This window comes from Brachyhypopomus gauderio, unplaced genomic scaffold, assembly GCF_052324685.1.
Source record: "Brachyhypopomus gauderio isolate BG-103 unplaced genomic scaffold, BGAUD_0.2 sc80, whole genome shotgun sequence".
Classification (NCBI taxonomy): domain Eukaryota; kingdom Metazoa; phylum Chordata; class Actinopteri; order Gymnotiformes; family Hypopomidae; genus Brachyhypopomus; species Brachyhypopomus gauderio.
This window is the reverse complement of record NW_027506901.1, coordinates 830,001-842,547: the sequence shown is the minus strand read 5'-3', so window position 1 is coordinate 842,547 and position 12,547 is coordinate 830,001. Positions and strand designations below refer to the sequence as shown.

Sequence of the window (12,547 nt, the reverse complement as noted above, 5' to 3'; positions counted from 1 at the left end):
GCGGGTGGGAGCGGGATTAAAACAAGCGATTTTTTGGCGGGAGTATCGATCCGATACCGATTCTCACCTTTGTATCGATACTATCGATATAAATATCGATCCGCCCACCCCTACTGGAAGGACAATCTGAGGGTAAATGTGAAGAAGGAGCAACTGCTGTCCAGGTAAGCTGTATTTTTAAATTATAATTATTAAGGATTGTGATTTTTTAAAAAGAAACAACACATAATTTGTGTAGTTAACTGCACCTTTTTACATTGGGAAATTCATAGTTAGATAGCTATGTAGGTTAAATATCCGAGCTAAAAGTTGGCGTCGGTGTTAGCTAGCTAGCTTAGCAGTAGCAAATAACGGCAGGCAAGGGAAAAGCACGGGCACACAAACACTTATTTAGCGGAGTACTGTGTGTTTTATTGTTTAATAAAATTATTTATCCAACCTAATTCATCCTTCTTTCGCTTGATTCAATTTATTGATTTGAATGTTCGTTTGATTCAGTTAATTCGACCCCCGGTGAAATAACGTGTAGTTCATATCTGAGGGAGAAGTGAGGTGAATATTGTGGCGTTGCCACTGGTTATAGGGGTGGAGCATGGAGTTCGCTACCTCCCTTGAGCACTTGCGGCACGTTAAAGAGTGAATGTTCTTCGTTTAAATGTGATGGACTATGTTATTATGTGGTTTTTATTATGTGTTTTGGTCATACGTGTCTGTTCCGTACAGTTACTCCTGTTTATTTTAGCACTGTTAGGCTCACCGTGGTTATGTTATGTTGGGAGCGTGATGACCTGGTTTGAACGGTTTATGTAAAGGGGTCTTCAAAAACGTTGAGTGAATGTGTGACTCTTTCCCTTCTGTGTCAATAAAGAGTTGGGATGAACACTCAACACCTGTCTGGTACTCTCACTCCCGCCGACACGCTACAATATAATCACAGAAAAAAAGCGCGCCGTGCTCCGTTCCACCTTAAATAGTGCATCGTTTAGATGCTCGTAACCCTGCGTGCATACCGCAAGCTATAACATTTCTCTCCGCCGCCAAACCAACCGGCAGCAAGTCTCTTTTTCGGCGTATCCAACACCACGCCATTGAAAATTAATGACTTCTGGCCGCTGTGTCGCTCTCGTCGCTTGCCGTGTGCACGCAGGGTTACTATGCTGCTTCGCACCGGGAATACATTACGTAGGAGGTAGGATGGAAAGTTTTAATTTATCGAAGTCTTGTCGGCTATAAGTACACAACTGTATTGGAAATGTATTAGTTCAAGTGCAAATGGTGTTAATACAGAGCGGATTTATAGAGAGCCTATCTACTTGCTCTCTCTCCGCCGTCATATCCAAGTTTTATAAAAGTGACTGCAAACCACTATATGTTTATTTTGTAGTTTAATCATGTATTTTTCAAAAAATAAATACAAATAACACATGTCAGTATATTTTAGGTTTTAGGCTGACAAACTGCAAACAGGAATGGCAATGTAAATGGTAATTCACGAGTTATAAAAATCTCTATAGCCTGCTTTAACAAACAAGAAAACATAGCACTTTATTTAAAATAGCTAATTGAAGTTGACTGGTGTAGAATTAGATGGTTCTGAATACATCCTATTAGTGTGTGGGTTGTTTCTTTCCATTTAAATAAATAATAATAAACGTTTTCTTTTAAATTTAACAGGGGCTATATGGAAGAACCAGCTGACTCACAATGCAACCAGCAATGACATTGAGATGCTGCTATTCAATGGATTGGTTTAGCATCAGACCGGGGTTGTGGTTGCAAGGCATGCGCAGTTGCTGCCAGTCAAGTCCAGGGGCGCAGATGGCACTGGGGACGGGGGGGACATGTCCCCTCCAGATTTATATTGACCCCATCCGAAATCTAGCATCTACAAGCATCTACAAGTGGATGAATAAAGTTTAATAACATCTTGTCTTTTTGAAAATCTTGAAATCATGAAATCTTGTCTTTTTATATTCATTTGTCTAAGTCAGAATGTGTATGCTTTTTGAGTTGTTGTAGGAAGGTAACAAAATCTTAAAATGTAGCCTTTATTAGAAAATGTTTACAAGCAAGTATATAGACCTTGAACCAAATCTGTGATCATGTATGTTTTGCAGAGTATGTGGGGTGGAGCTGGGCCAGTGTCGTTCTAATAACTATAATTGAGTCTGTGCCATATTTGGGCCAGACATGAAAATGAGTCATATATCTGAGCCAAATGTAAATTAAATTCACTAGAGCTGTGCCAGTTCTGGCCCAAATTCAGACCAGAGGTGCAAAACGTATCTGCCGGTTTGGGCCCGTTGTGGAAAAATAAGCCGGGCCAAATCAGTTTGCCACATTCATAACAGATGTTGTGATTGGTCTGGGCCAGATTAGGACCAGAGTGAATTTGATTTGCTATCAGGGCACAGTGCAGTAGTGAACACAGTGCAGTAGTGAAAACAGTGCTCACAAGGCTAGCTTCTCGCTCCTGGACTTGGTCGACCACATCAGCCATGGTGATTCCCTTCTCTCTGTGTAGATTTGAGACACACAAAAATCCATTACCATTAGCACATAATTACAGTCAAAGATGTATTCACTCACTCATGACCCAATTACAGTAACAAACATACATTACATCTTACAGTGAATTGTGTCACACGTGTATGGGTAAGAGACTGAGAGTGTGAGATTGGGCTTCACACACACACATTACCCTGTCTGTCTTCTGTCTGATCCTTCCTCCAGGTCACTGGAGTCTTGTCTCTGTAGCCTCTGCTTGCCGCTGCCCTCGTGCTCACTGGATGACTGGCGTTCCAGTCGCCGCCGGTAACGCTCCTGCCGTACGATGAGTGGCAGCTCGTTGAGTCTGGCCTGGATCTCCTGCTCACTGGACGTCTGGCGGCCGAGCCGGTACTCCCTCTCCCGTCGCAGGTGATCCATCTGGGGGTCTGAACGGCTGCCTCGCGGGTCTCTCTGCAGCCGGCTGTGGATCATCTCCAGCGAGGGGTCCATGCAAACTGGGGAGCCTGGGAGCTCCACTGCCCCCCCCAGCGCTGGCACCACCCTGTGGACATGGTTCATGTTGGACTGCAGGAAGTCAGCCTTCTGGTGCTGCCAGCCATACGGTTTGAGATCAGAGACCCCCACAGCTCCAAGATGGTTCATGCCATGTGAGCTAGAGCTGTCGGCACCCACAACAATCTGTTGGTTTAGCCCTGTGTAACTAGAGCTGTCTACTCCTAAAACACCCTGTTGGTTTATTCCAGCGTAACTGGACGAGTTTGTCCCCAAAACACTGACTTGCTGGTTCAGCCCATGGTAAGGGGAGCCATTTGTGACTGGTGAGTATCGGTTTACAACAGAAGAGATCCTTTGGGTGAGTGGATGTGTGGCTGGATGCACCACTGTACGTGAAAGGTCTGAAACAGGCTTGGACTCAAGAAGTGTGTCCTGCAGAGGGTTCCGGAACAGAGAGGAGGAAGAGGATGAGGAAGAAGAGCTGGGCACCAGGCAGGAGAGAGGGAACATCTGTCTGTTGAGGAGAGATGAAGAAGCAGGTGCCTTATTCTGCTCCTCCTTCATCTTCTCCGCCTGTATGAACACACAGAAGGGAGGCGGAGTTACGTAGTACTGGACGAACAGACAGAAGGGAGGCGGAGTTACACAATACTGGACGAACAGACAGAAGGGAGGCGGAGTTAAACAGTACTGGATGAACACACAGAAGACGGAGTTACACAATACTGGACGAACAGACAGAAGGGAGGCGGAGTTACACAATACTAGACAAACAGACAGAAGGGAGGCGGAGTTACGCAGTACTGGACGAACAGACAGAAGGGAGGCGGAGTTACACAATACTGGACGAGCAGACAGAAGGGAGGCGGAGTTACGCAGTACTGGATAAACACACAGAAGGCGGAGTTACACAATACTGGACGAACAGACAAGGGAGGCGGAGTTACGCAGTACTGGATGAACACACAGAAGGCGGAGTTACGCAGTAATGTCACCCACCAGGCATCCACATGTTGGGATGGCAAGTGTACATACAGATAACTGATATTGATATTAATTTGGATGTATGCACAGGCATGCTGCCACATTGAAAGGTGATGGATGTCTTTCCATCCTTTGATAGGATGAGTAATAGCAGGGTAGATTTTGAGATGAATTAATGCAGTGGATAAATATTGATCAGGATGAATGGCAAAATGTAAAGGTAAATACACAGAAAGGATGATGTGTAGATCACTGATAAAATGCATCAAATGATAGAGAATAGTTGGGTAAATGGTTGACAGAGGGATGAACACAACATAATGTAAAAATCAAGCAGTGGCAGTTCCCATGCCAACCTGCCGTAGGCTGCTGAAGTGTTCCTTCCATTTGGATGCCGCCTTCCGGAATGCCTCATGTCGGCGAATCAGCTGCTCGACCTCATCAGTCCCACCCTCTGCCTCATGGACACTTCTGATTGGGTCCTTTGATGACAGCCATGCTGGCTCAGCTGTGTTTGGCACAGAAGACTCTAGCCTTTGTTGCACTGTAGCAAAACACAAAAAAGAAAATGTTTGATTGTTGAATGATGCTTTGTAAGGCTGTTTCAGCTGTCAGACATGTTTCAAATGGTGTAATGGCACAAAACTTCAACATCTCTTATGTATTTGATATTAGTACAGGCAAGATATCCTCTGGATCTAATTACAAAAAAACTACAAAAAAGCAAATGCTTTGAATAGTAGGAGTGTCTGCGAATTACATTCATGCAAATATAAATATGTGCATGAATGACCCTGGTACCTGTATGAATGACCCTGGTACCTGTATAAATAATACTGGTACCTGTATAAATCACCCTGGTACCTGTATGAATGACCCCAGTACTCGTATGAATGACCCTAGTACCTGTATGAATGACCCTAGTACCTGTATGAAAGACACTGTTGTGTGTATGAATGATGCTGATACCTGTACAAATGACACTGGTACAAATAATAGCAAAGATACAGTGAAAGTGGTAATGCTGCATGAGCTTAAATTCCCGAAGCCTGCAGTAAAGTAACAACAGCATGATGTAATGTTATCGTTAAATTAACAACAGCATGATGTAATGTTATCAGTAAAGTAACAACAGCATGATGTAATGTTATCAGTAAAGTAACATTAGCATGTAACATGCAGAAAGGTGGCAAGACACCTTGATACATAGTGCAATCACAGGGAAAGCAGAGAGAGGCTGAAAACGCAACGGCATAACGAAAACAATTCAGCAGTGATACATCTCGACAAGCTTCCTTAAGAAGCCATGGCAACAGCTGAGACGGATCACTGCTGATTGCACTTATTAAGTCTAGGACTGACTGGGGTGCCTCTAGTGGTCGTTGGAGAAGCTGTGAACTATGTTCACAGTATAAGCCGGGGCCCCATCTATCATATGGAGACCCGGTGGAGCGGGCGCACGGGGCATACCACACCAGACAGGGCGAAGATGCGAAACATGAAAGACGTAGTGGACTCTCATGGACGGCAAGAGTAGCAGCCAGTACGTGATGGGGTTAATACGCCTATCCACCTTAAAGGGGCCTAAGTAACACGGAGCCAACTTCTTACTCCCACCTCGGATTGGCAGGTCCTTAGCGGATAGCCAAACGCATTGACCAGGGTGAAATGAAAGCCGGTAGGCGATGTTTGTCGGCGTCACAGCAGTAACCGGCTGAAGCTGATAGTAAGGCTTTACGGGCCTTACGCCAGGCCAACTGACATTGTCGCACCATGGTGCGAGCCCCCGGAACGGCGACCTCCTCCTCCTGGTCAGCGACATAGGGGGTGCATAACCGTAGAGACACTCAAAGGGAGACATCCCGAGGGCCGAGTGCCACAAGGTGTTATGAGCATACTCGGCCCAGAGAAGCTGATCAGACCAGGATGAGGGGTTGGTAGAGGCCAGACACCAGACATCTGGCCATTGGTCTGGGGATGAAACCCGGATGAAAGGCTTTTGGCTCCCAAGAGGCCCTGGAAAGCCCCCCAAAAGCGACTGGTGAATTGAGGACCCCTATTGGACACCACGTTGGTAGGGAAGCCATGATGCTGAACTATGTGATGCAGGAACAGGGAGGCAGTTTCACGAGCTTAGGCAAGGCCAGAAATCTCCCAGTCTTAGAGAAACGGTCGACAATAACTAAGATGGTGGTGTTACCCCGGGGGTAAAGGCTACATGCGTCTTAAGGTCTTGAAGGAATAGGGAGAGGACATAATAGCCCAGTACAGTAGGTTTGGAATGAATCACCTTGTTTCTGATGCACATCTCACATACCGAGACAAAACGAGCCACCTCCTGGTCCATCCCGGCCACCAAAACCTACCCTGATGGAGCTTAAGCGTACACCATGACCCAGGATGAGCAGCAAAAGGAAATGTGACCCCACTCCATTACTTTCTTCCTTAAATTAGGGTGGACGTACAAATGGTCGGAGGGACCACCACCAGGACCAGGATCACTGGAGAGTAGGGGTGTGACGAGATCTCGTGTCACGAGATCTCGCGAGATGTAACTCTGTGATATTTCTCGTCATGTTAAAAATCTGTCTCGCGGGATTTGTGATCCAGCAAGCAGACAGAATGACGTCGGAAAATACTGGTATTACTATTGAAGATGCCCCTGCCACTTTCAAATCATTTGTTTGGCAGCATTTTGGGTACAAAATCCGGAAATGATAAATGGCAAGAGAGTCAGTGATAAGACGCGGACCATATGCAAACATTGGATGAAAATAATTCTGGACACCGCGGTTAATACGAGCACGATGCAGAGACATTTATGACATTTTATTTTAATTTCAATTTGTAGAGGAAGAAGTTTATTAAAAGTTCATGCTTACACCATGCATGTTAGGAGTTATAATAAAACATTTCAAAATGCATGTGTAACTGTTGTCCAGTCATATAATTTGTCATTTTAGTGTTCTTAAAATCTCGTCTCGTTCTTGTGAACCCAATATTGTGTCTCGTCTCGTAAGTTGAGTGTATCGTTACACCCCTACCGGAGAGTGATCGCTTAACCTCAGCTTCTACAGCTCACTGTATGGGTGCCACTATTTTGGAAGCTGGTCGTACAGTACTGGGCTCAGGCAGGTCGTGGGACAACTCCCACTGACGGGACAGAGCATCAGGCTTAACGTTTTTAGTACCAGGATGGTAGGAGAGGGTAAAATTGAAGTGCCTGGAAAACTAGGACCACCTGGCCTGTCTGGGGTTCAGGCGCTTAGCCTGCTGGAGGTAGGCTAGGTTCTTATGATGTGTCCAAACTAAGAAGGGATGTTTGGCCCCCTCCAGCTAGTGCCTCCACTCTTCTAAGGCTAATTTGACCACCAGCAGTTCCTTGTTCAGTGGGTGTCATGCAGTGAGAGTAGTAGACGCATGGATGAAGTTTAAGAGGGGTCCAAATCCTCTGAGAGAGGATGGTGCCCACCCCATAGTCGGAGGCGTCGACTTCGACCACGAATGGTAATTCAGGATTGGGCATACATAACACTGGTTCAGAAGTCTTTTTAAGTTATTGAATGCCTGCTGAGCTTCAGGTGTCCAGACAAAGGGACCGGGGTTCTTTTTAGTGAGGGCGATAAGAGGAGCAGCCAGGGTGCGGAAACCCTTAATAAAACGACGGTAGAAATTGGAAAAGCCTAAAAAACGTTGAACCAGGCGGAGTGAGGTGGGAGTTGGCCATTGAGCGACAGGGCTTCTCGCAGGACTTTATTAATGAAGTGCTGGAATACGGCTGGTGCATTCATGAGGCCAACGGGAATGACCAGATATTCATAATGGCCTGATGGGGTGATAAAGGCAGTCTTCCACTCGTCACTCTCTCTCACCCTGACCAAATTGTAGGCACTCCTAAGGTAGAGTTTAGTAAAGGTAGCCATGAGGGGTAGAGGGTGACGGTCCTTAACAGCTATTTTGTTAAGCCCCCTATAGTCAATGCAAGGCCTTAAACCCCCATCCTTTTTGCCCACAAAGAAAAAACCTGCGCCCACCGGAGAGGTAGATGGTCGGATAAAACCGGCCGCCAGAGACTCCTGTATGTAAGCCTACATAGCTCTGCGTTCCGGAAAGGCTAAAGAGAAGAGATGACCTCTAGGAGGGCTAGAACCAGGAAGCAGATCTATGGCGATGTCGTGAACTCTATGCTATGAATGCTAGCAAACGTCTAGCATGCTAGCAAACATCTAGTTAGTAAACGTTTCTTCTGCCCCCCGCAGTTAGTGGTTAGTTCAGGTTAGTGAAATGTGAATGTACAGTCCGTTGTTAGGAGGACTTGGAACTGGACCTGCCAGGGCCTCCCCGTTACTGTTGGGTTGGTCCTTTTCCCTGTAGCTCTGGGCATCTAGAGCGTTGATTCCCCTCACCACAATAGAGGTATCTGCCCTCCTGAAGGCGCAACTACCTCCGAGACAAGCGTATGTGACCCAGCTGCACAGGTTGCGGTTCACTACTTGACTCACGCAGCTCTGCAGTGCATGTGGTATCAGCCTTAGGAGTGACTTCTATTGAAGCCTTCTAGCACTCCTACGTTCATGGCGGCGATTATCGAGACGCACCGTGAACGCGATCAGCGCATCAAGGTCAGCCTGAGGGTCGCAGAGCGTTAATTCATCTTTCAGTTCTTCTGAAAGCCCTTCTTGATAAACGTCTACACCCCATCTGCTCTCTGAAGCTAGTGTTCTAAATTCTAGAGAATATTCAGCTACTGACATTTTCCCTTGACATAACCGCAAGAGACGAGGTCCCACTCCATCCCCCGACGAAGGATGGTAAAAGTGCTTTTCATAGCTGTAGCAAAACATTTGTATGTAGAGCAAACACCAGCTTGTGCCTCCCAAAGAGGAGTGGCCCAAGCTAAAGCTCTCAGTCAGTAGCACCACCACGTAAGCTACTTTAACATGTTCTGTAGGAAACCTGGAAGCAAAAAACCTCTACACCCTTCCAGATCTCCTGAATAGCGGGCTGGAGACAGGAGAGTGGGTTCGAAATGGGTCGCGGAGACAGGTGGTTCAACTGATCCAGCGGGAGGTGGATCATGGGAAGCTGGGGTTGAACCGGTTTGGGTTTGTATGGCGGCAGTAACGCCATTAAGTTGCTTGACTATCTGCCGTAGTACCTGATCATGGTTGCCAAGCAGCTGTCCCTGGTTGGTGAGGGCAGCTCTTAGCTCTGCTGCTTCGTGTTTCGCGGCTGGGTCCATGTTCGGCTGAATCGTTCTGTAACGTGGTGAGTACGGGGATGTACACACCGCGTATAGAAACAGAGAGAAGGGTGGACCCAAGTGCCGGTTCACGATGACAATACGTTTGGCAGAGCCAAAAGTAAGAGCGAGGAGGAAACGCGTATAACAGCACAGGATAACCAAAACAAAACAATGTGGCAGATTCAACGCGTAAAAGAAAAGAAACCGAATTCTTGAGAGCACGGAAAAAACTGGAACAATAAACAACCCAGAAAACTCAACACGTGTAAATCAACACTCAACCGTAAAGTGACGAGAGAAAGAAACAAAATAACAAAGGTAACAAAAAGAACACGGAAAAATGCAACGTGTAAAAAACAAAACCAAGGACACCAGGGGAAGTAACTGGCAGCAGGCAAAAACACCGCAGCAAAACAAAACCTTTCCCAAAATAAAGGTAAAATGGATAGGAAGTAATACAGGTGGAGGAAAACTTGAGATGGGTCAGGAAGTGACGCAGGAGAAAGATAAGTAAAGACTCAAATAAGTAAAGGATTTACAAGAGAGAGAAAGGTGGCAAGGCACCTTGATACGTAGCGCAACCACAGGGAAAGCAGAGAGAGGCTGAAAACGCAACTGCATAACCCAAACGTGATAGTGATACATCTCGACAAGCTTCCTTAAGGCAAGGCAAGGCAAGGCAAGGCAAGTTTATTTATATAGCACCTTTCATACACAACGGTCATTCAAAGTGCTTTACAAATGAAAAGAAAACACAGAAAAATGTAAAACAATAGATATAAGAAATTAATCACACATATAAAGAAAAATATATAATAAAATAACATAGAATGTAAAAAGTACAGTAAATAAAATAATAAAAAGTAAATAAGATCTAAAGGGGGGGAGCAAAGATAAGAACAGTAAAAATAAAATGTTAGACTTAAACATAAAAAAAGAAACAAACACAATAAAATCTAAAATAGGAAGCATTAAAACAGTAGATTTAAAGTAAGTTAAATTAATGAAGATAAAAGTGCCGTTACAGAGTAAAGGTAATTAAACTGAGCAGAAGGCCTGCTCAAACATGAAGGTTTTCAGTCTGGATTTAAAGGTATCTAGTGTTGGGGCACTTCTAATGCTCTTAGAAGAGCTAAGAGCTCTTCTAAGGCTCTTCTGGGGCTCTTCTAATTAAGAAGCCATGGCAACAGCTGAGACGGATCACTGCTGATTGCATTTATTAAGTCTAGTTACTTCAGCGAAGTAACATTACCATGAAGAAAACTAAAGCTAATGTGCAGTATAGTAACACCAACAAAAAATACTGCTACTGTGAATTAAAGTGATGCTAGGAAGTGATATTAGTCTTCAGTAAAGTGACATTTGCATAATGTAATGTTTTCAGTAAACAATAGCATGATGTAATGTTCTAAGTAAAGTGACATTAGCATAAAGTGACATTAGCATAAAATAATGTCACTAAATTAACAAGAGCATGATGTAATAAGTGACATTAGCATGAATAAAACTATAAAAAATTACATTAGCATGAAGTGACAAAAAATTGTGACATTAGCATAATGTAATGTTATCAGTAAAGTAACAATAGCATGATGTAATGTTATCAGTAAAGTAACAATAGCATGATGTAATGTTATCATGATGTAATAATATCAGCACAAAGATCTTCTTACTGCACTGAAGTTTTTCCCAGTTCTGCTCCCATTTATCATTCAGATCTTTCTGCTTCGCCATCAAATAATCCAACTTCTCCTTCACCTAAACAGGGAGAAGAGAGAGAGACAGAGGAAGAGAAGAACAGAGAGAGCAGGCAATGAAAGATGGAAGCAGAGAAAATGAGAACGAGAAATGAAAGAGAGAGACAAGAAGAAGAAAGCAAGTTAATGTGTTGATAGCATGCTGATATGAACAACAGAATATTTGAATGTACAAATGTGTTGGAGGAAAGCAAATGTGCTTTTATGTGTGTATGTGAGTGGGTGGATTTGTGTTCATGTCTGTGTGAGTGTGTGCATGCATATGTATGTGTGTGCATGTGTGTGCATATGTGTGTGTGAGTGTGTGTGTGTGTGTGTGTGTGTGTGTATACATGTGTGTGTGTACATGTGAGTGTATGTGTGTGTGTGTGTGTGTGTGTGTGTGTGTGTGTGTACATGTGTGAGTGTGTGTGTGTACATGTGTGAGTGTGTGTGTGTACATGTGAGTGTGTGTGTGTGTACATGTGAGTGTGTGTGTGTGTGTACATGTGAGTGTGTGTGAGTACATGTGAGTGTGTGTGAGTGTGTGTGTGTACATGTGTGTGTGTGTGTGTGTGTGTGTGTGTGTACATGTGTGTGTGTGTGTGTGTGTATGTGTGTGTGTGTACATGTGAGTGTGTGTGTACCTCCTCTGCTGCAGGGTTGTGTGCTGCTAGCAGTAACTTGCCCATCTCCACACACTGGCTGAAGCTGCCAGCCTTGTTCTCTATCTTACTCTTCAAGTTCTGGTGCTGTGACATCAGACTGTTGAGGGCTGACAGATCCCTGAAACAAGCAGATGAGTGTACAACCACACACACACACGCACACGCACACACACACGCACGCACGCACACACACACACACACACACACACACACACACACACACACACACACACAGACATAAATACACAGCCAGACACACAAAAATACAGCATGACTCTCACTCCAACAGTTATACATCTTCTGTGTTTTCATCAGCTACATTTTACAGTAGGATCATTCTTTAAAAGTAAAGCATAAACAATTGGATGATAAAAACATGCATGATGTGGGCTAATGATCAGGTCACGGTCAGGGCCGGGGTCAGGGACAGGGTCGAGGTCAGGGCCGGGGTCAGGGACAGGGTCAAGGTCAGGGCCGGGGTCAAAGACAGGGTTAACCCTAACTTTAATGATCAGCTTCATACCTGGCATCCTTTGAAGTCCCCATCTGTCCCATGATGCCGTCTGTCCACATGCTGAGTTCACGCACCATAGCGAAGAACTGGATTTTGTCTGTTACCGTGGTGACCTGTACACGACTGCCCTCGCAAGCCACCAGAAGCTCTTTCCATGCCCGCATCACTTCCTGCTCGCGGGCCAAGATGGCGTCTGCTTTGTCCCCGGCGTATATGGCACACAGCTGTGCTGCATTCTCTTGCAGCTGCCGCACCTGGTCGTGTCAAAGGTTAAAAATTACAAATATTACAATTTACCATCTATTATACCTTTTTTTACAACTTTGAGACATCGTACTTATGCAATTACTATTGTGTTCAAAATGTACTAATAATTCATTCAAATTGACATTTC

General features: G+C 44.8%; 1 protein-coding gene across 1 annotated transcript in view; it reads right to left on the bottom strand.

The window, feature by feature from the left end:
- The window catches only part of sptbn4a (spectrin, beta, non-erythrocytic 4a), a 66,113-nt gene that overhangs the window by 16,333 nt on the left and 37,233 nt on the right, over positions 1–12,547 (bottom strand). Inside the window, exons 11-16 of the mRNA XM_076991054.1 lie at positions 12,163–12,407; positions 11,619–11,757; positions 10,909–10,993; positions 4,347–4,534; positions 2,702–3,579; positions 2,456–2,516 (exon numbers count right to left, since the gene is read on the bottom strand). Of these exons, the coding sequence (XP_076847169.1) occupies positions 2,456–2,516; positions 2,702–3,579; positions 4,347–4,534; positions 10,909–10,993; positions 11,619–11,757; positions 12,163–12,407 (1,596 nt within the window). The remainder of the gene's footprint in view (positions 1–2,455; positions 2,517–2,701; positions 3,580–4,346; positions 4,535–10,908; positions 10,994–11,618; positions 11,758–12,162; positions 12,408–12,547) is intronic.